Source organism: Carcharodon carcharias, chromosome 32 (genome assembly GCF_017639515.1).
Source record: "Carcharodon carcharias isolate sCarCar2 chromosome 32, sCarCar2.pri, whole genome shotgun sequence".
NCBI lineage: Eukaryota > Metazoa > Chordata > Chondrichthyes > Lamniformes > Lamnidae > Carcharodon > Carcharodon carcharias.
This window is the reverse complement of record NC_054498.1, coordinates 7,215,919-7,239,617: the sequence shown is the minus strand read 5'-3', so window position 1 is coordinate 7,239,617 and position 23,699 is coordinate 7,215,919. Positions and strand designations below refer to the sequence as shown.

Here is a 23,699-nt window from a genome sequence, read left to right as displayed (position 1 = left end):
CTAACCTTTTCTCATAAGATAACCCCCCTCATCCGATCCCAGGTATCAGTCCGTGCATTGTCTCTGAACTGTTTCTAACACACTTACATCCTTTCTTAAATAAGGAGGTCAAAACTGTACACAGTGACTTGCGTGACTTACTACGGCAGTGTTTTTTCAACGCGGGTTCCCAGGGTTCAGTGCAGCTATCACATTGTTTGAAAATTATACCCAACTTTTTCAAGATATATTGTTCTTACATTTAATGAAAAATAATCCATCACTCATTCGATAGTGTTTTACTATGTTTTCATTTTTGTTTTATGATATATATATATACACACATATACATATATATATATACACATATACATATATATATATACACATATACATATATAGATATACACATATACATATATAGATATACACATATACATATATAGATATACACATATACATATATATATACACATATACATATATATATATATACATATACATACATACAGTGGGAGGGCTGGAGGGAGAGGGGGTTAGGGTTCCACAGGAGTTCACAATACATTGCAGGGTTCCTTAACCAAAATAAGTTGAAAGCCATTGCACTAAGACAATAAGCACATTGTGCTTCAACAGCACTGAGTTGGACTGGGGCCACAGGTAATATCCGATTCCCTTTTCTGAAAGAGATTCACGAGCCAGTTGGGTTGCGACAGTCTGGCAGATTTCGTGGTCAACCAGGTCATCTTTGAATGCAAAACTCACATTATCCTGGTACCATAACTGCAACACTGCTGTCTCATCTTCTCTTTGAGCTGCAGGTTTTCACTGAGCTACAGTTTCATGATAACAGAAGTGCTCAGGTACCTAAATCCTGGCTGACACTCCAGCGGAGTACTGAGAGTGTGCTGGGAGGCGCTGGTGTTCGAGGGTCCATCTGCTCCCTCAGGTAAAGATCTCATGGTACTATTTTGCAGAAGAGCAGGGGGAATTCTCCCTGATGTCCAGGGCCAATATTTATCCCTCGATGAATGTTGCAAAAACAGATTATAGAATCGTAGAGAAGTTACAGCACAGAAGGAGGCCATTTGGCCCATCTTGTCCATGCCAGTCAGAGGTGCCCTTTCTAATCCCACCTTCCTGTACCCGGCCCATAGCCCTGGTCACTATCACTTACTTTTTGTGGGAGCTTGCTGTGCACAAATTGGCTGCTACATTCCTGCATTACAACAGTGACTTCAAAATTGCTTCCTTGGCGGTAAATTGCTTTGGGGCATCTTGTGCTTGTGAAAGGTGCTATATAAAAGCAGGTCTTTGTATTTTTTGGTGAATTAAATTAACTTGAGAAGAAGTTTGGTACGAGCTTCAAGAAAAGAAGAGCAGCGCCAATCCGAATCCTAAAGCGACTGGTCAGCCTCAGGTGAAGAGGGGATCTGCTTTTCTGGTCTCGAGAGCTGGAATTGTGGGCCGAGAGGCTGATGGGTGAACTGGAGTGGAAGAAGTAGGCTGGCAGAAAGCACAGTCTCTGTACTCGAGAATTCAGCCCACAACATTAAAATAAATTCAGGGAATAGCACTTGTGGAGTCCATTCAAAACACCCTGGGAATTATTCACTCTGCAATGTACAGCTGTTGTAAATGAAAGGCTTGATTTTCAAAAAGGGAACTGCGCTGTTTAATTCTTGCAATGTGTGCGTGTGCGTGTGTTTAAAATGCACACTGCCACTCCAGCGGATAGCTTCAGCATTCTTTTTATACCAGGCAGCCGTGGTTTGGGAAGAGGTGGTAAGTTCAGAGCTGAAGGTTATAAGAATATAAAGAGGGGACCATACCAGACGTCGGAGTGTGTGGTGAAAACACCATCTTTCAGTGATTCTGGAGACATCCAACGGACAGGGAGCAGCCCCTTCCCTCCTTTCCGATAATAATCCGTCTCGTAGATGTCTCGCGTCATCCCAAAATCTGCGGGAGAAGGGCAGGCATTTCACTAACGGCCTTGGCTTTTCACTTGGACAAAAAAGAGCCCAGAAAAGTGCACACTTTGAAGAGTCCAATTATTTCAGATAATGAAAAGGAGTTGCCAAATGGTGAATGAAATGAGGCAGCAGTTTGAAATAAACATTCTCTCAAGGTGCTGATCTTGGTTGAGTCAGTGTTACAGGAATAGACATGCCACCTTGATCAACAGTCCATTCCTCTTGCCCCCCATGTAGACGGCCAGTACAAGTCGAGTTTAACCGTGAGGGGAGCAAACAGCCGACCCTGATTCCGTCTGTGCCCAACGTTCAATCGAGGGGGGCAGACGGGACCCCATCCAAAAGAAAGCACCCTCTAACAGCGCAGCACTCCCTTAAGCACTGATCTGAGAGGGTCACCCTTCGATATGTGCCCCAAGTCTCTGAAGTAGGACTTGGAACCTACAACTTGCTGACTCAGAGGCAAGGGTGCTGCCAACCGAGGCGCAGGTGACACCAGACTGTTACAGCACAATACGCACATACAAACAACATGCTTAAATCTTTTACTCAAGGTTGATGTTGGCTTGACTAAAGGTCAGGACTCTGTTTTGAAGCTGGTACAATCACCACAATCAGGAAAACCCACCTCCAATCTTTACAGTATAATCCTCTGCCACCATACAGTTTCGAGCTGCTAAATCTCGGTGAACAAACTTATTAGCATTGAGGTAAGACATGCCGTCTGCGATCTCGCCTGCCATCTGAGTCATCTTTTTCAGCGTGGGTGGTGCTTGGCCAGGTTTATTCTGTTGGGAGATCCACAACATTACTGAAGCACCCAGTAACTCGTGACACTAAATTTAACCTTCTATTCAGCCCAGACCCTGTCTTTCCCAGCTCCTGCACATTTAGCTACAGTGGACCTTCCTCCAACCAGGTTTGGGCAGCCTGGGCTGTTGAATTAGAAAGTTTGTCCCTTGTTTCTTTGGTTTTCCTCCCAACCTCCACTCGACAACGTCAGCTCAGCAGAGTCAAAATGCGTCTTACACCAGTGTCACCAGCATGCTAGCCCAAGGTCCAGCAGGCATACAAACGTAACAGGGTCAGGAGTAGGCCACTTGGCCCCTCGAGCCTGCTCCGCCATTCGATAAGATCACGGTTGATCGGATTGTAGTCTCAACTCCACATTCCGCCTACCCCCGATAACCTTTGGCTCCCAGGGGTAGGTGGGACTGACTTATGAAACAGAAGGTCTAGCACTGTACAACGAGATCAGAGTGAAGCTCCTCTCTCTACACTGCCCCAACAATGTGCTTCAGCCCTGCTCTCGAGAGAGCATAAAGACTTCCAGCATCCATCTTGTGATCACTCTCGGCTACGTCAACCTCTCAGTAAAGAGGTATGCAATGTGCTGGAAAACGAGATTCAACTGGGGAGGTTGAGAGCACAGGCAGAATTTGTCACCTTTAAAATTGTATTTGAGCACATGGTTCCAATCTGCAGGCCAACTAACAACTGAAAACACCTTCCTAACTCAGGCTGTTGGGAAATTACTGAGAGGGGAATGTATGTTTACATTAGAGGGGAAGGGATGAATTAGCTTGGACTGTTCTCTTGCACTTCATACAGGCTGTGCTGGAGCAACATCACCAGAGGCCTGAAGATTGGGCACCAGCTCACCCTCCTGAAGGAGAATTAGAAATTTGAGGAGCAAGCCTTTACCCCAGACTACACGGTTTCTATTTCATACATCAATCCTGCCTATCTGTCTGCTCTTTATCCTTCAATCTCAACTCTCTCCACAAACACAGTTGATTTCTGAAGCCATTTAGAAAACTCCCAAGCAGCCAATCTCCTCCGCCAATGGAAGGGGACAAGGGCAGCGAGGTTCAAAGACAAAATGCTACCGCTGCTGGGCACCTGAAATAAAAATACTAAAAGCTGGAGTCTTGCGCAGGTCTGGCAGCATCTGTGGAGAGAGAAACAGAGTTCACGTTTCAAATTGATGACCTTTCATCAGCTGAGACTGGAATGTTAACTCGGTTTTTCTCTCTCCGCAGATGCTGCCTGGCCTGCTGAGTGTTTGCAGCGTTTTTTGATTTTGTTTAAGAGTAGCCGGTGCATGGGAATGTCATCACCTCCAAGGCGCACATCATCCGGACTTGGTGCACACGTTGCCGTTCCTTCGCCGTCGATCCAACAGAGTGGTGTGGGACCAATTTCATTATATGGACTGCAGGGGTTTCAAGGTGGCAGCGCACCACCACCTCCCCACCACCGGGGGCAACAAGGGATGGGCAATACTTGCTGGCTTTGGCAGTGATGCCCACATCACAAGAATTAATTAGACAAGAGATATGGGATGGAAGGAAAAACAAACATTTGACGAAAGAACTCTGAAAATAAATGGCGTCCACGTTGGATTGATTTCAGTGGTAGCTCCTTTAATTAGACCCTGGCACTTGACTTCAAGATCTGATGTTGGGGGATGCCTACGATCACATTCATGAATGTTCACGCATAATTGGCCCAATACCGCTCACACCAGTAAAGCAACTGAGCGACTTGGCCGGACAACTCATGAGCAAATCAGTCCATAAGACATAGGAGCAGAAATTAGGCCATTTGGCCCATCGAGTCTGCCCCACCATTCAATCATGGCTGATAAGTTTCTCAACCCCATTCTCCCGTGGTTCTAAAAACATCACTCACCTCTGCATCTGGCCGTAGTGACCGCAGATAGCTCTTCAGGTCCCCGCGTGTCATCAGTTCCATAATAACCAAGGTTGGCTGCCCTTGGGATACTACACCAAGCAGACGTACCTATGATACCAAGAGAACCAGTTAACTGAAGCAGGTTCTCACCACTAAACAATTAATGACCAATGCTGCACCTTCCAGCAGTTTTTCACTGCTACGCCTCTGAGGTGTTTCCATTAAAAGAGAAGCGTTTTTTTTTTTTACAGTGCCTCATCACATCTCTAAGTGCCCGCCATACAGTAAGTTACTTCAGGATGCTTTGGGGCGTTGTACTGCATAAAGGGATTACACCAACGCAAGTGTTTGTTCAATGTTGTGACTGCTCTATCGGTTCAAACAGAAGAAAGGGGAGTAGGCCATTCGGCCCCTCGAGCTGCTCTGCCAGTCAATAAGACCATGGTTGATCTGACTGTGGCCTTAACTCCACTTTCTTGTCTGTCCCTCAATACCTTTGACTTCCTCGTCAATCAAAAATCTGTCTAACTCAGCCTTGAATATATTCAATGACCCAGCCTCCACTGCTCGCTGGGGATGACCCTCAGAGAAGAAATTCCTCCTCACCTCCATCTTAAATGAGACCCGTCTTATTTTGAAACTGTGTCCAATAATTCTAGGTCCCCCCCACAAAGGTAAACATCCCCTCAGCATCTGCTCTGTCAAACCTCCTTAGAATCTTATGTTTCGATGTTATACAGATCAAAATCCTTTCTCCTGACATAATCCAAGTCTGGCATGCTCAGTTTCTGAAGTTAATTACCTAGAATCTGACAGAATTCATTAGAGAAGTGCTACACTAGCTCCCTGGGAGCAGAATCTCAATCTCTCTCATTATACGTACCACATGATGACAATTGAACTCTTTCATCACCGATGCCTCATTGAGAAATTCTATGCGCTCTCGCATTGTGGCTGACTCGTTCACGGTTTTGATGGCCACTCTCGTCTCCGGATCCCCCTTCACCACGCCCTTAGCAACACCCTCGTACACCATCCCAAAGGAGCCTTGGCCCAACTCGCGGCTCATGGTAATCTTCTCACGTGGGACTTCCCACTCATCCGGTACATACACTGGAACAAATAAGAGGACACCTCAATGAAACAGTGAAAATAAGGACATGACAAAGCTTCTGGTTAACTGTCCTTTTTGGGGGGGGGGGGGGGGGGGGGGGGGGGGGTGCAGGTACTGGTAGGTGGGGGCAAATGACAGGAAATTGGGACCAATTAAAATCACACAATCTTACAATGCAGAGAGGGGCCTTGTGGTCCATCGCGATCGTGACACCTTTTTAAAAGAGTGACCCAATTAGTCCATTTCCCCGCTTTATTCCCATCTTTAAGTATTTATCCCATGCCTTTTTTGGAAGTTATTACCCAATCCGTTTCCTCTGCATGAGCGTTCTGGATCATTGCAACTTGCTGTGTAAAAAACAAATTCTCATCTACCATCTGGTTCTTCTGTCAACATCTTTAATCTCTGGTTACCAACCCTCCTGCCAGTGGGAACAGTTTCCCCTTATTTACTCTACCCACACATCTCAATTTTAAACATCGACATTAAAGCTTCTCTTAACCTTCTCGGCTCAAAAGGAGAAATACTGAATGACTAAAGTAGATGCTATCTTGGCGTTACTGTAAGCTTCATAAAGGCCACCGCATCCTTTCTAAACTGTATTTCAAATCTAGATTAAGGTTTTGGGGACCTCAAAAGTAAAGAACGTCAATGCACACTGCCCCAGGGTGATGCAGAATTAATTCAGGCGTTTAACAGTGTTATTGTGTTACAGGATGGAGCAAAAGCACGGGGAAATAGAGACTGAAACTGTTCACGGCCAACAAAAGAGGAGCAGGCCCTGTGGGCCAAACTCCTGCGCATAAGCAAAACATGCAGACGCTGGAAATCGGAAATAAAAACAGAAATCGCCGGCAGGTCAGGCAAGCATGTGCAGAGAGAAACAGTGTGTTTCAGGTTGATGACCTGTCATCAGAACTCCCCCGCTCCCTTGTGACCATCTCTCACGCCCTCCCCACAATTACTTGACCACTGACTCCTCCCCTCCCCCACCGCTCCGATGTGGCGAGCAGTGTAGTTTTGGATCAATACTCACTGTCAGCAGCACTGAAATACTCTGGATTCACAGACGCGTACAGGACTCCGTTGGGAAGTCTGTCACTATTTCTGCACGAGAGAGAGAAACATTCATAATAACTCAGCCAATATCATGATCTCATGCATTTCTACACTGAAATGATATTCAGTCATGTGAAGGGGCCAACAAGACAGTCTTCACTTAAAACTAAACCCTTGAATTGAGATTCCCTCCCCTTTTATCTATGAAAACTGCTGGCCTTAAATGGACCTTGAATAGCAGCAGCAGCACTGGTTAAGGTTAATAGGCAAGAGAATAGGAGATCCCAAATCATTGTCAGAATGCTACTTCCCTGGGAGCCCACACGGAATATAAAGTTTCCTTGAACATGCAACATACACGTAGGATATGCGTTATCTCACAAGCACTGGAGAACTCCTTTAACTATGATGCTATTACCTCCTGTGGTGTAGGTTAAAATGATAAAGTTCTGACATACAAGCATCCATTCCTGTCCTTGCCCAGCCCAAACCATCAAAAATGCAACACTGCTCATTCATCTTCCCAATGTTTATGGGATCTTACTGTGTGGCAAATGGTTGCCATGCTTGCCTACATCATAGTTACCGTTCGGAGTGCTGTCACTATGTAGATGCAAAGTTTCTCTGGGACATTCGAAAAAGGGGAAGAGAAATCTTGCTTTGATATAGCATTGGGACATCCCAATGAATTATCCTTTTCTACACCCCCCCACCCCACCCCGAGCACCCCCACTCCCACACCAACAAAGTACAGTCACAGTGGTTTTGTAGGCAAACATGGCAGCCAAGTGGCCTCACAGCAAGTTCCCCGAAACAACGACGAGGTAAATGTTGAGTTGTCCCGAAGTCACCGCCCTGATGGGTGCCTCTGTGGGCCTTGTGGTGAAGATGACAGTGTTAATTAATGAATTCATCAATTATGTGTTAACTAGTGAATTCACTTCATTATGGATGAGTTGTGTATTAAAAAAATGGCAAATAAAAAATCTCTAATACTCAATTGCATGGGGATCATGGACGAAGTTGAATACTGGGAATCAAAAACTGTTAAAGCAGCTGGATAAAGGCAGGTTTTATCTAGGTCTCACTGACCCAGAAAATGGCTTACGGAAGGTACAAAATACATTATTGGTTAGCATTGTTTCTGACTTTCAGCATCCAGTCTAATTGAGGCTGGCCCCTCAGAGCAGTCCTACGGGAGTGCTGCATTGTGAGATGTGCTGCCTAAGACATTAAAGCTAAAGTCCTGTGCACACGCGTAGACAGATGTATTAGATTTTGCATTGGTCTATTTAGGAACGTAGAATGGTTAGAAGACAGGAAGCCAGTCAGCACATTGTGTCTGTGCTGGCTTTCTGCGAGACTCAACTCAGCTAATCCCACTCCCGTCTTCTCCGCTTTGCTTTTCAATGTATTTCCTTTCAGATTATTATCTACATGAAGAGAAGGGAGTGTTCCCCACATTCCTTCCTCAATCAACATAACCAGAAATAGTTTGAATGGTTATTTGTTCATCTTAAAGAAGGTTAAGGGGAGTTTTAGTAGAGGTGATCAAAATCTTCAAGGGTTTTGATAACAGAAAATAAGGAAAAATTGTTTACAGTGACAGAGGGGTCAGTAACCAAAGGACACAGATTTAAGGTAATTGACAAAAGAACCAGAGGCAACACGAGGGACGCAGTTTACTCGTGAGCTATTATGATCTGGAATGTGCTGCCTGAAGGGGGAATGCACCAGTTGATTGTGATTGACAGTTAACTGCCGAGCGCCGTTTGAAATTTAACCCATGCAGCTTGACCCTGATTGGTCAAGGCATTGCCCTGAGGAATGAACCAGCAAATGGCTGTCATTTATTTTGTTTAGCTGAAACAGGCACACTGTGCGTACGTGTTCTTTCTGTCTGCAAAGAACAGGGCCCTGTGTATTAATATGTGCACGAGAAGCTTCGACAAAAATATCTTTTTTTTTAAAGGCAATAATCGGATACCTCTCTCAAAAATCCGGCACAAACACAATGAGCCAGCTGGCCTCCTTCTGTGTTATGATTTGCATTTTGCAAGAGCTTGCGTGTAAATTGAAGGCTGTGCTGGCCTACATAAAAACAGTGACCACACTTCAAAGCAATACCTTGGACATTATGGCTTAGATTATGTTGTAAGCGATAAGGAGACACTATTCATTGTTGACCACAAAAATAGTCACCCACATAGAATTAAAAGTGCCTTAAAGCCTACATTTTCTCTACTCTAAAATTTATTTATAGTGGATTTGTGGCTTTGAACAACAGAGCAGAAAGTCAGCCAATCAGATTGGAGAATTTTCACAGACATCAAAACAGGAAGTAAAAAGCATGGAATATAATTCACATTGTGATCATTGTACAGAAAGGAAAATAGGGATTTGTTCATACACATGGGATTAAGAGAGAAGCTGAACTATCAACTTAAAAATAAAATAAACAATTATTTCTTTAACATGCAATGTCTGAATGTTTATCTGAGGGAACGAGACACCACATCTGTAAAAATAGCTTTTCAGGCACAGAGGTTGTTCAGCAGTAATAATGACTTAGTACACTCTTAAAACTGAGTTAATCCTGATTGAACAAGGCTTAAAATTTTCATTGGTTTCTATAGAAAGAGTGAAGCATAAAATACCGACATCTGTGTTAATTGTATCTGCAGCAAAGATTGCAACACCACCATCCTGTGGAGGAGCAGCATGTCACCGGCAGCAACTTCCCAGTTTTCGCATTGAATTCTGCATGTGCAGACGCCAGAAGTTGCTGTTCATTTTACACAGTGATGATGGCTAACACTGGACGTTTCACTATCATTTCTACCTCCAACTCTGAGCCTGTATAAGTAGAAATTAACTTTCTTTCTACAGACAATAGTGGTGGGGCAAGAAAATCAGGTGGCAGACTGGTACAGAAACCGCACTGTGGCAGAAGGGAGGCAATGCAGCAGGAAAACCTTGGCCTATTTTACCTAAGGCCATAGGTAGGTCATTTGTGTGTGCAATAAAGGTTTATTCGGATATCATGAACATTGCACAACAACATGGCATGAGACAGATCGATTCCACCAGGGGTGGCACGAGGAGGGGAAACAGAATGGGGGGGGGGGGGGGTGGTGACTGAGAATCAGGAGGGGCAGCACGAGGGAGGTGACAGAGACTCCGGAGGGGCAGCGCGAGGGGGGTGACAGAGAATCGGCAGGAAGAGCGAAGAGGCAGTGGACGTGCAGAACCACTGCAACAGTGGTAGATTTAGACCGATGCCAAATAGCAAACATTAACTTGTTTGAGGTAACTTAATAGGATTAAATCTTACCTCTTCTTGTTGAAGAAGTACAGAGTTAACACCAGGCTAATTATCACCAACATTACTGCGATGGGCAAAGCAATGACCAACTGCATGAGATTATCAGGTCCAGGTGCTGTTGAGACAGATTAAAGACAAATATTAAAGGTTGCTGGGTTACTTTTTATTCGTTTCTCCTCTCCAACTCAGGATGGAGATGGTGTTTGATAATCAGCTATCGCCCAGCAGGATTTCAGACCTCACTATGCCGATCCTGCTCCCTCTGTTGAATTCCAGGCTCATCCCATCACCTGCGCCTCCAATTCATTTGTTCACAGGATCTGAAAACTCTGGAATCTCTCCCTTCCTCAACCTTCCCACCCTCCCATAACCACAGGGCTTTTATAGCCCTCGATTTCAACTTACGCCATTCACCTCACCTTGTCTTATTCTTCCCAATGCTGCTGCACTGTGGGGATTGGCTGTCTTCAACAAGACTCCCTAGAACACTGAAGAAACAGCATCTGCCATCAAGGTGTTCGTCCACTGACTTAGCCAGCTGTGAAACCATGACATTACATAGCTGAAACCTGGGTTAAGAAGTACTCTCACAGCAGGAATCAAATGGAGGGTTCTAGAACACAGCCCAAGAAGCTACAAATGTTTAATGCGTTTATGTGAAATGCTCACGTCCCTCATCTAAATAGGGTGATCATTCACTGCCCACCTTTCATTTTGGCTTCCTGTGAGCACAGTGCATAGCTGAGACAGGCAAGCCCCGTAATGGTTTTTGCACGTTAATGATATAATCACAGCTTAACATTCCTTGAGACAGGATTAGAACCAAGTTCGCACTGAGCAAGCGCGAGCTAACAGTCACAAAAGCTCTCCTTCAGGGTACACGAATCATGTTCTCTGCTCCTGTATTTTGTTTGCTTCTGTAGTAACCGGCTCCCACGATCCTGCAACATTCTGTAGAAGGCACCGTACGATTCAATTTTCAGCCATCCCTGCACCTCCCACCCCTAAAGCCCAGCATGCGTGAGCACCAATTCATTACAGTCCCCTCCCCAGTCTATGCCAGGGTAAGGCACCACCAGAGCAATCACAGATAACCTGCCAGCCATTGTGCCAGAGCTTCATAAACAATGGTCTGAGAGTTATTAAACCACGAGGGGGAGGATTTTTTTTTTAAACAACAAGGTCAATTCTCAGGTCGTTGCTGGCAAGCCTGGCAGTCATTGCTCATCCACATGTGCCCTTGTTTGGATATAACTGGGTAGCTGGTTAGGGTACTTCAGAGGGTGGTTGAAAGTCAGTCACACTGGTGGGGTCACAGAGGCCCACACTGGGGAAGGACAGCAGGTTTCCTTCTCTAAGGGACAATTAGATGGTGTGTGATAAACAAGACATCAGATGGGTTTTTTTAAAAAAAGTTTCATGGCCATGATCGCTGATATAGCTTTATTTAAACTTGTTTCCAGATAGGATTCGAATTCTCAAACTGGCACAGTGGGGTTAGAACTCATGTTCTCTGGATTGTTCATCCAGATTTCTGAGCTGTTTCCCCAGGTCTCTGGATTACAAATTTAATAACAGGGCCAATGCATTGCTGTATCCTACGGCAGTTATCACAACCCACGCTGATGGCATCCAATCCCTTGTCGGAGTGGGGTTCAATAGGTGAGAGCAGCCCTCTCTGGTATGCAGCCTAGGCAGCCATTCGTCAAAGTGGCAGGCTATTCAACTGCAGGGTGCACCACAGTTGAGCCAGCTGCTCATCTCACCCAATTTGAAGAGGCGTGATAAATAACGTTCCAATCCAGGGCTTCGATATTGAAGGACGATTGTACAGCAGGCAGGTCTGGGTAGGAATAAGGGGCAGGGAGCCTGGGGGGCTAGGGGTTTAAATGTAGCCCCAATCGCAGCTTTCTCAGTACAGCCTAGGTTTCAGAACTGCAGCCCTCCAGACTGTGCTTTCTCTCGCTGGAGCTCATGTTGTGGCTGCCATTTATTGTTAATCCCAAATCGTATTTACAAAGTGGCCAACCAACAGCAAACACTTTGGGAGTCAAGAGAGAAATTGATGCAATTGCCAAAGTGATTATTATAAATAGCAGGGTTGAAAGAGGCCTCACTTTACTTCAGCTGTGGTAAAATTGCACTAAACCTAAAATTTGCTCTGTACTGAAGCTTTAGTCATTTTCTTCCTCTCTAAATGTGAAGTTCTTTTTAAGATCAGAAATGCCGCACGTCTACATTTCAAATATCAAAGCTGCAGCAAGAACTTCCACCTTCAGCAGCGAGCAAAATCAACTGACGCAAACAGATCAATCTGGGTTTGTGTAAACAGCCCCTTTGGGGCTCCCTATTCTCCCTCAGCCTCCCAGCTCCACGCCACATGCATCAAAAGCGTAATCTGATATAGTGAGAGATTGGTGACGTATGACATGCTCTGGGCCAAGATGCAACACAAGCAGTAACTACAACCAGAGTGCGCAGCACATTATGATTCACAACGTAAATGGGGAAACTGGTGCAGCTTGGCCTTAAACAATCTACTTACAAAAAGCTCCACATCCAGCTATTCGCCCAGCTAGTAACAGGAGGAGGCCATTCAGCCCCTTCAGCTTGCTCCGTCATTCAATTAGATCCTGGCTGATCCGCATCTTAACTCTGTCTACTCACCTAGGTTGTATATCCCTTAATACCCTTGCCTAACAAATAATCTTATCAAAGTCTTTCCCACAGCCTCAAGAGATTTTTGAGGGAGAGGATTGCAGATTTCCACTACCCTATTTGACTGAAGCAGTGCTTGATGACTGCGCTCCCTGAAAGGCCCAGTTGAAGACAGAATCTCCTTGATGGCCTGGTGGTCATAAGCATGTTATAGCCACAGCCCTGAGCAACTAGCTGGGGTGCTCCTGTTTGTCCTTCGTTGGATTAAATCTGGGTCAGCTACAACGCTGAGTGCCTAGCCAGCTGAAAGTCCAATGTCTTTCGGGAAACACTGCACCGAGGGGCTGCCGGTACTCGTGGAACTGTACCCTAGACAGAGAGGAAAACCACAAACTCACGAGAATCTCCTTTGCCCCAGAAAGCTTAACTGTTCCAGTATCCCCACCCTCACCAACAGTACGGAGATTTGGAAGTTTCAAGCTGACTTCTCCACGCTGAGGTAACATGCTTCAGTTAACAGGCAAGCGCAACACGATTAACCCCAGTGCTTGACAGGCTAATTCAATAATCTCTTGGAGCTGCAGCTTTCACATATTCACGCTATTCCCTTGGGGAACAGTGCAAGGATTTGCGGCTCGACGGACAGCCCTTACTTGGCGCAACGTCAAAGCTCCATTCACCAAAGTTTAGGCCAACTGAAAGTCCACCTGCCAGGAGCTCCCGCAACAAAGGTCACCCAAACCCCACTGGACACCAGTATCTCACTGGATGTCAACACAGAATTCAGAGGCAGGGCTGCCCAGGGCAAGGGTTTCGACCTTTGCATCAGTTGAATCAGAGGCAGAAATGCTACCACGAAGCCAAAGACTCGTTCCTTCTCAGAGTGAGGTGACCATCTAAGCACGGTTTTATTTGTAGGCTCACTAGGAACTGGATCTAGACCACCTGAACTCACTCCACGTAGGACAAACAAGACTTTCATGCCATGAATGTAGTCTGGACTGCATTCAAATCAGTTACAGTCTTCCACAAAGAAGGAGTCAATATTGGACAGTGAAACCACCGGAGATGCAAACATTAAATAAAGGAGTTACTCATCCAGCCCCCAGGCCCTGGAATTTCAATGTGACTCACTGGGCAGCATTCTCATGGCTGAGTCAAAAGGTTGTGGGTTAAATTCCTAATGCAGGACTTCAGCACACACTCCAGGCTGATACTTCAGAGCAGTACTGAGGGAGGGGCTCCATGTCACAACCAAGAAAGAGAAATGAAGGAAACTTAAAAATAGCTGTCTGCTGCACACAATGTTAAACAGAGGTGCTGTCTGCTTGTTCTATTTGCTTAGGCGGACGTTACAGACTCCAGGAGCACACTCTCAAAGGAAGCTCACCCAGGGCTCTGGTTAATATTCCTGCCTCATTTGTCTTTTTGAGAGACCTTGCTGCACACGACTGGCTTCACATAACAACGACAGCTAAACTTCAAAAACACTAGACTTGAAGCGCTCTGGGTCGAGGGGTGAACATGATGAGGTGTTACTGGAATGGAAGCTCTTTTGCAAGGAAGGCTGCTCGTGACTTACGTTTTGCCTTTATGTAGAACATCACTGGATCAGTCCAAGAGCCATTGCCAGACAGCGAGGTGGCTCGCACCTCCGCAGTGTAATTCCCAGGGCTTAGTCGATCTAGTTTACAGCCACCATTGTGCAGCTTGTACTGCTGCCTGGAAACACACTCCTGCTGCACCTGTAAGGCACAAGAATAGATAAGATTGCCCAGAAGAGCCTTGAGATAGGACAGAGCACAGCATCTAGGTACAGCCAACAGAAACAGAATGTAACCAAATTAAAAGCCAATTATACAGGAGCCTTGCACTGTGTGCAATTGGGAAATCTCAGCTAGAACAATCAATGCCTTGTCAACTGTTGGAGATTCTTCCCTCACCTTTGGCCTCCAGGTTTTACAGGCGCAACTTTTCTGGTCTTAAGTCAGTACTAAGATATGGAAATGTCACTCTCAGCTTGCCTCTCTTTCCAATTCTCCCATTCTACATGCTCTTCCTCATCCATGCATCCTCACTGTGCCCTCTCATGTTGCTCATTTGCTATTCCCACTCTCAGATCCAAGTCAATTCTATGGAGTTGGGGGTCTGGAGCCCCAATTATTCTCGTTAAGGCTGGGGTGAAGAAGAATTCGGACAAGTGGAAAATATTCACGATGGACCAACCATCACTGCACTGATTTTTTTTTGTAATTAAAGGATGCTGATGCTTATAGACAGCCTTGTTCAGAGTGTTGCAAAGTAGAATATAACTAAAATAATCGAGTTTCTAGCCAAGTCTCGGGTCAGTGTTTAACACCATCAGCTGAAAGAGAGAAATGATAGAGACAGAAATGAAAGGTCACAGAGAAAGAACGAATCAGATCATGTTTTCAGGATTTCCAAACCATGCAACCAATGAAAAGACTCAAAGTGCAGTCACAAGATGGCACAACTACCCAATTAATCAGCTTTTGGATGCATTAGTTGAGGGGTGAATGTTGGTCAAGGCGGAATCACCTGCTCTACATGTGCCATGGGATATTTTATATCCACTAGATCAGGCACGTAGGGAGGTCAAGATTTAAAATATCATCCGAAAGATGCCACCACTGACACTACAGCACTCCCTCAGCGCTACCCTGAAATCATTGTCCAAGATTATGGCCTCAAATCTCTGGAGGGGAACTTTAACCCACAACCATCGACTCGGAGGCAAAAGAGCTACAAGCTGGCCTGCTGAGCTGACATGTGGGAGCCAGTAAGACTTGGCAGGCAAAGGTAAAACACACGGGCTTTCAAAATCTAATTAAAAAAGGGGATGAAAACGGTCTTCAGCTACTTGCAAATCGACAGCCCAATTTACACCTGCCCAATTTCATTTTACATTAATGGATTTTTTAAAAGAAAAGTAAGGTATTGCATAAAAATATGCTGATATGCCGAGTGTGTTTTGCAATGTAAACCAATTGTACCTCTGAAGAGTCAAAAGGAAACCAGTGATGATAAAGTATCAGGGAGGGTCCTCTCTACTTTGATTTAGCACACAGGTTAATCATAAACCGTCACTAAAGCCGAGGGTATTCTGAAGTGCTTTGTTAAGCCAAATGAAAGGAGCTCCACCTCAATGAGAGGCCATGAACCACGAGCCCTCGAGAAGCTGGTCTGAAAAATTACTACCCCCACAACAGAACCGGGCAGCTCACAAGTGCAGGGGGCAGGCTTGCTGCCCACACCCTTGTCTGGTGCTGGAGAAAACTGCCAGCACCAGGAATTCTGAGATCAGGTCCCGCCTGCCACTTATAAAGACCTCCGGAGTCAGCCCAACTCCTCAAAATTCCGGTCCAACGCTCCCAAGGTACAATGTCCACCTGGTCGACCACCACCAGGGCATTAGCAGCAAAATGTGGAACTGAGCGGAGTTAGTGATGTCACAGCAAAATTTAATGCCAGTTTTTCTCTAGTACGAGAATTTTGAAGATCGGATATCTGGTCAATGGCTATCCTATCACCACACGCCCGGAATGAGTGGTACCCTCTCTGCCCCCATCTACAAGACTTAGTATAGCATGGAAAATGATGCTTTGATGGATTCAGATGTGTGGCATGTTGAGGAAGATAAGCAGTTAAACACAACAAACGATAGCAAGCCAAAAGCAGATTGGAGCAGAAATGAAGAGCATTGTCACTTCACCAAGAGCCACCTGAGATTCAAGAGGAATTGAGCTCGTATTATGAGGAAAGCTCAAGCGATTTGGGCTTATACTCATTGGAGCTTAGAAAAATGAGAGGTGATCTTACTGAAACATAAAAGATTCTGAGGGTGGATGCTGAGAGCATGTTCCCCCCTCTGGGGGGGGGGGGGGGGGGGGGCAGTATAGAACTGACATAGTTTAAAAATAAGGGGTCTCCCACTTAAGATGGAGATTAGGAGGATTGTCCCCTCTCGGAGGGTAGCTAGTGTCTGGAATTCTCTCCCCCAGTGAACACTGGAGGCTGGTTCATTGAATATATTCAAGGCCGAGTTAGACAGATTTTTGATTGACAAGGGAGTCAAGGGTTATGGGGGGCAGACAGGCAAGTGGAGTTAAGGCTGCAATCTGATCAGCCATGATCTTCCTGAATGGTGGGGCAGGCTCCAGAGGTTGAATGACCTACTCCTGCTCCTATTCCTTATGCTCATGTTCATCCCTGGGACTGGAGCTGGACAAAGTACTTTTATTTCAGTCCTTTGAAGGCAGCTGTGTTTTGATTCATTCTCGAAGGGCCAGGCTTTTTTTTTGAACTAACACCTTGTGCGTTTCTTGCTCTGTGAAGGTCCATCTTACCTCACTGTCCCCACGGCTGTACCTCACTTCGTACATTAGGATCAGCCCATTTGGACCTGGTGGTTCTGGCCACTTGAGGTAAATGCTGACATCATCGTCCCCGGGCTCCCACATGACAAGTCCAGGTATATTATCAGCTTTTTCTGTGACAGAGAGGGAGAGAGACACACACACACAGGCAATCATAGAATTTTATCCTCTGTATTTCACATTATAAACTTCTGCGTTTTTCTTTTCGATTCTACACTGGAACTTAACCCACTCCCAATCAGATCAACATCTGTTAGGTTTCTAGGATTACTTGCGATAGTACCACTGCAGCTCACATTCACATGCCAACTCCCAAGTCGCCCTGAACCCAGGTAATTTATTCTTTAATTCACCAACTTCCTTTTCCCTTATGATCTGACAGAAAACGCATTCGTTCCTTGAATCTCAAAGTGCCTCACTCCGCCTGCTCTTATTCACCCAGCTAGGGTCTGTTGTTGGCCACCCACTGTGCGATGCACCACCTTTCCTCTTGCCGCTCTTTGCGACCTCAGCCCTCCGCCAAAGTTTCTCAAGGAGGAAAACGAAGGAGGATCAGGCTGGTCGCTGTAGCCTGTGCTCACCTGCTGGCATGGTTCTCGCAAACACAAATGCAGAAACACTGCAGCCGAGTTTAAGAGCTTCGTGGTTGCACGCATGGATGTCGACACGGTACGTGGTGAAGTGCCGCAGGTTCGAGATCACCGTCCTGTCCTTGTACCACACTTTGCTCTCAAAGAAGGTGTAGTCCTGCTTTCTCTCTGGGTTGGAATTGTTCCCGTGCTGCTCAGGCACGGCTGTGTTATTGGCAGGGAGGGTGGCGTTCGCTATTCCAAACGTGTCTCTGCGCTTACGGGATGGCCTGGTGAAAGAACCATGCGGACAAATAAGATATTTGAATAGGAGATCTTAGGTTAAGGTGAGAGACAAAATGCAAAACATTCAGCGCCTAACAAGCCTAGAAGGCATCACAAGTCAAAAACACCAACCAACCTTCGACAGCACCTTCCAAACCCACGCCACTACCAGCTAGAAGGACAAGGGCAGCAGATGCATGAGGACTCCACCTGCTGGAAGTTCCCCTCCCAGCCGCTCACCGTCCTGACTTGGAAATATATCGGCCGTTCCTTCACTGTCGCTGGGTCAAAAGCCTGGAGCTCCCTCCCTAACAGCACTGTGGGTGTACCTACACCACAGGGACTGCAGCGGTTCAAGGCACTACCATTCACTATCACCTTCTCAAGGGCAGTGAGGGATGGGCAATAAATGTTGACCTAGACAGCGACTCCCACATCCTGTGAATGAATATTTCTTTTTTCATAAAAGTTCCGAAATTTCCTCCCACCTCCATTAATCTCCCTATGGAATGCAGTGACTTGTCTTGGCATGGTGAAACAGTCTAACTTTAGCTGTGATTGTCCAGAGAGCATTTCAGGCTCTTTTGGAAGCGTCAGGCGTGGCTCAGTGGGTAGCACTGTGGTCTCAGAGCCAGAAGGTTGAAACCCCACCTGATCATTGACTCCAGTGCAGTACAGAGGGAGTGCTGCACTGCCCAAAGTGCCATCTCTCACATCCCACAGCACTATTTTAAAGAACGAGAGAGCTTGCCCCAGCGTCCTGTCAGATTTTTACCCCTCAGTCAACATCACTTTATCGGGACATTGTCTATTTGTTGGAGCTTGCTGTGCACATACTGATGGCCACATGTCCCAATTTGGCTACAAAGCACTTTGAGACATAAAGGCTTAAATATAATTGCAAGTCCTTTGTTAAATTGTGAGGCAGGGAGTATGTCAGGATATTCAAACTTATGGAGAAGTTCCAACCAAGAAAAAACATGTGCTCATCTGAGATCTACAAACAGGAGTTTGATCTATGGACGAAGATATTAACCCAGGGTGGGATTCACTGACTGATTATTTTAATTCATTGGAATAGTTTTTAAATAAATATCTTAATTAGTTAAATTTCTTTGATTTCTTTCTTTTATTGTTATTGTTTATTGATATGTAATTTTTAAAAAATGAACAAGCAATGGCCACAAATTAATTTCCATATGGACAATAAAGTAAAATTAAAACACATACTCGCCAACAACTGCCCCTAGATAGCTACCAGGAATTCTCTCCCAAATCCTTTTCTAAAACTGGTACCCGGGCTATGGTCAGTTCACTTAGCACGGGCTGTTTATCAAACCCATCATCAACTTCTATGCCCATCTGGCAAGAAAGATAAAACGGATATCACACCTCATTTCCAGAAATAAAATTGGAAAAGGCAAAATTAAATACGCACGTCAAATTATAACCAAATGCTGAAGAAATTCCTCTGAATGTTTTGGGGGAACTACGATAAGGCCAGAACCATTCAGGTCATGTTAAATGATTGCAAACACTCTCCGTAACCATGCCTGAAGTTTGGTAAGATGCTGCCTGCAACTACTATGTGTCAAACCATCACTATTATGGACTGTACTTATTGCAATTTCCAACTGATTATCAGAAGTTTGTTGCTCCCTTCTGAAGCTGCCTTATGTCAGAGTACAGCTCCTTGGGTTGCTGCTGAGTTGAATACGCAGGCACCTTAGTGGGTTAGACTGGACCGAGAGTCAACTGGGTATCCAACTATTGCAGGGGAATTGGCAGTTGATGTGGTGGGGGGGGCAAATGTAGCAGCTGAATTATTTACCCCATCCTGTCCCCAAACTAGTTTGCAAAAGTTTCAGGCTCATATCTGGCAGAAGGCCTCAGAGTTGAATCCACGCTTGCTGGTCACGGCCATGTCTTCGTTGGGGGTCTATGACTTGCCCCGGCTGAGGCTCGGTGTCTAGGGTCACCCATGGGGAAAAACATTCTTGCCATTCACGATCTTAGGGCACCCCAAAGTGCTTTACAGCCTATGAAGTACTCTTTGAAATGAAAACGCAATCACTGTTGTAAGGAACACGACAAGCCAAATTTGCTCTTATTAAAAGCAATGTGGTAATGACCAGATAATATCTTCTTTCAGTGATGTTGGTTGGGAGTGGAGAGATTTGGAAACCATAGATCCAAAGACACCTCTTCCTCCTGAGCTACACTCCCCACAGTTCACATCTCAAATTACTCAAATTGGATCCCAAAATGTTATTTCCTGAAAGAAATCTGCTTTTGCATTCGGAAGGATCAATGTTCTCAGCTTCTGCCTTCTGCTCCCTAGCGAAGCAGTCCTTTGCAGCAAATTACATCAACCTTTCCTGAATGCTCATAGATTGTGGGTTAGACATGATGCTGAGCTACCCAACCGTGCACGGACATTCAACTTGGCCCAAATTTTCTACTCTACTTCAAAATGGTGCCATGGGAATGTTTATGTCCAACTGACGTTTAACATCTCAGTTCAAAGGCAGCATCATCAACAGTGCAGCACTCCCTCAGCGTTGCACTGGGAGCATCAGCCTAGATTTTGTGCTCTGGGGCGGAACTCGACTCCACAAGCATCGACTTCAAGATGAGTGTGTTGCCCACCGAACTGTAGCTGGCATTGCTCTGTTGGGCAGAGTTGTCAGTGCTCTTGGAGCAATTACTTCAGAAAAGTCAGCACCTCCAGGAGAGCAGTGGAGAAAATTTGGCAAAAGAAAGCGCAATACTCAGCACGAGTGCATGAAATTATCAGAGTCTGCCATTACAATTTCAAAAACATTCACCAAACAGAATTACCACTGCACCACCCCCCAAACACCACACCAGCCTCATCACACCCATCCCACCAATTGGGATAGTGCAGCGCTTCTGAACATTTTCCTCATCTTAAATGCCTCAGGCTTTCACAAAACTATAAGAAATAGGAGGAGGAGACCATACGGCCTCTTGAGCCTGCTCCGCCGTTCAATATGATCATAGCTTCAACTCCACTTTCCCACCTACTCCCTATATTCCCTTGGTTGCCTAAGAGACCAAAATTCTGTCTATCCCTGCCTTAAATGTATTTAAGGATGGAGCACACGCAACCTTCTGGGGTAGAGAATTCCAAAAATTCACAATCCTTTGAGTGAAGTGACTTCTCCTCATCTCAGTCCTAAACGATCGGCCCCTTATCCTGAGACCCTGCCCCCCTGTGTTTTAGATTCCCCGACCAGCAGGAACAATCTCTCAGCATCTATCATATCAAAGCCCTTTCGGAATCTTGTAGGTTTCAATGAGATCGCCTCTCATTCTTCTCAACTCCAGAGAACATAAGCCCAATTTACTCAGCCTCTCATCATCGGACAGCCCCCTCATCCCAGGGACCAACGTACTGAACCTTCGCTGTACAGTCCCCACTGCAGATAAGTCCTTTCTTGAATGCGGAGACCAAAACTGCACATAGTACTCCAGATGTGGTCTCACCAAAATCCTGTACAATTGTAACAAGACTTCTTTATTCTTGGACCCCAATCCCTTTGCAATAAAGGCCAACGTGCCATTTACCTTTCTAATTGATTGCTGCAACTGCACACTAACTTTCTGCTTTCCTTGGAACAACAACTTACAAATTTCTCACCTTTTAAAATGTTTCACAGCTTTGAGTGATCCTGAGGGGGGGTGTGTGTGTGTGTGTGTGTGTGGGGAAGTGAAAGGGGGGTAACCTCATCTGTTGATCAGGGGGTATTAGCTCGTGAGCAGGGTTGTGGGGGAAGAAGGAACTTCAGCGAGGTGAGAGTTCTTTAAGCTGCAGGGTCAAACATCTACCTTTACACAGGTTTTCTTTTTGAAGCAATGAGATCTCATAAATCTGTCCATTAGACCACACCCACCAATAGAAAAAGAGCAAGTGTTTAAAGGGAGCCTCGCAGATGTTAACACTCAGTCTGTTCTCCACAGCAGCCCTTGCTGCTTTGGAGCTCACAACCATAAAATCCCATCTCGTGACCAGAGAGGGGCTTGCCAACCGCAGTTTAGGAAGACCTGAGGCAGAGAGAGAGAGAGAGAGAGAGAAAAACACAATTTCCTCTAGATGGGGAGAGTCCACAACAAGGAGGTATAAGCTTAGAGCCAGGCTATTAAGGGGTGATCTCAGGTAACACTTCTTCACTCAAAGGGTAGTGGAAATCTGAAAGTCTCTCCACCCCAGAAAAGAACTGTTGAGGCGGTGGAGGGGAGACAGTGTTGATGGAAATCTCAAAACCAAGGTCAAGAGATTTTTTTTGTAGGTGAGGGCATTCAGGATTATACAGCCAAGGAGGGTAGGTGAAGTTAAGCTATAGTCCAGCCATGATCTAATTAAATGATGGAACTGATTCAAGGGGCTGAATGGCCCATTCCTTCCACTGATTACCGCTGGAAAACGCATGTGCTGGGTTTCAGGGGAGGCCAGGAACAGGCTCTGCTGTGGTGTCTCTCCTTCCCCTCGCAGTTCGCCAGTGGAGTTAGTTTGAGGGTTGTCAAGACTCTCACAGGTGCAACGGGCACTTGGCTGACACACTGAGAGGGTCGGAGCCTTCGGGGGAAAATCTGAAGGGGCAAAGTCTCAGTGCACGTGAAAACATTGGGAATACTGAGGCTTTTACAGCAGCAGACATATTAGATCGCAGAGAATTAGCTTGCTGAGGAATGCATTACTTTCATTTTATTTAATAAGCAGCCTTCAAATAGCCAATTAAATAATGAGAACTACACTGCACCCACTTGGACTGGCCTGTCAAACTGATTAGTTGAACATTTAATTTTATGCTGATTAAAATTAGCAATTTACTGACACACAGCTTTTCAGTTTAGGTTCAGTGCAGATAAAAGTTAACAATGTCATATTGAGAAAATGATCAATGAAGACAAGCTCTTGTTAATCTCAGGAATGTGGGCTCCCTAGAGTATTTAACTGGCTTAATATCTGTTAATGAAGCTTCTTATGAATATGTAGGTTTATCAAAATAAAGGATGACAATGCAGAGAAAGATTTTTGCACTTAGAAACATTGCCCCAAGATCCATCGAGCTCTCCTCATACTACGCTGGTAGGCACAAAATAAAACAATAATGCAGTTATTGATTAATCACAGTGATCAATATGTCTACAACAGAGTCTGGTATGAGGTGAGGAAAACCGCCAGTGGTGGAGAGATTTGGGAACCAGAGATCCAATGTCACCTCTTCCTCCCAACCACATTACACTCCCCCGCAGGTCACGTCTCAAATATACTGGATCCCAAAACGTTATTTTTCTGAAATAAATCGGATTTGCATTCAGATGGATCAATACTCTCAGCTTCTACATGCTTCTCCCTAGAGGAACAGGACTTTGCAACAAATTACATCAACCTTTCTTGAATGCCTGCAGATCACGGGTTAGACTGCTTTACATAACGGAATTCACTCCCAGCACAGTCGCAGGGGCTCTACAATACCACCTGTTATGACGAGGCAAGCATTCATTTCACCATTGTAATGCAGAGACATCCAGATACAGCAAAGGCACCTACACAAGAGGGAAGTGTGAAGTTTTGGCCAGGAATGGTAGATGGGTTCACTTAAGAAACCAACT

General features: G+C 45.4%; 1 protein-coding gene across 1 annotated transcript in view; it reads right to left on the bottom strand.

Moving 5' to 3' along the window:
- The window catches only part of igf1ra (insulin-like growth factor 1a receptor), a 249,829-nt gene that overhangs the window by 12,074 nt on the left and 214,056 nt on the right, over nt 1-23,699 (bottom strand). The window contains exons 11-19 of the mRNA XM_041178432.1: nt 17,787-18,064; nt 17,176-17,318; nt 14,391-14,553; nt 10,160-10,265; nt 6,803-6,873; nt 5,536-5,765; nt 4,650-4,760; nt 2,584-2,743; nt 1,812-1,941 (exon numbers count right to left, since the gene is read on the bottom strand). Of these exons, the coding sequence (XP_041034366.1) occupies nt 1,812-1,941; nt 2,584-2,743; nt 4,650-4,760; nt 5,536-5,765; nt 6,803-6,873; nt 10,160-10,265; nt 14,391-14,553; nt 17,176-17,318; nt 17,787-18,064 (1,392 nt within the window). The remainder of the gene's footprint in view (nt 1-1,811; nt 1,942-2,583; nt 2,744-4,649; nt 4,761-5,535; nt 5,766-6,802; nt 6,874-10,159; nt 10,266-14,390; nt 14,554-17,175; nt 17,319-17,786; nt 18,065-23,699) is intronic.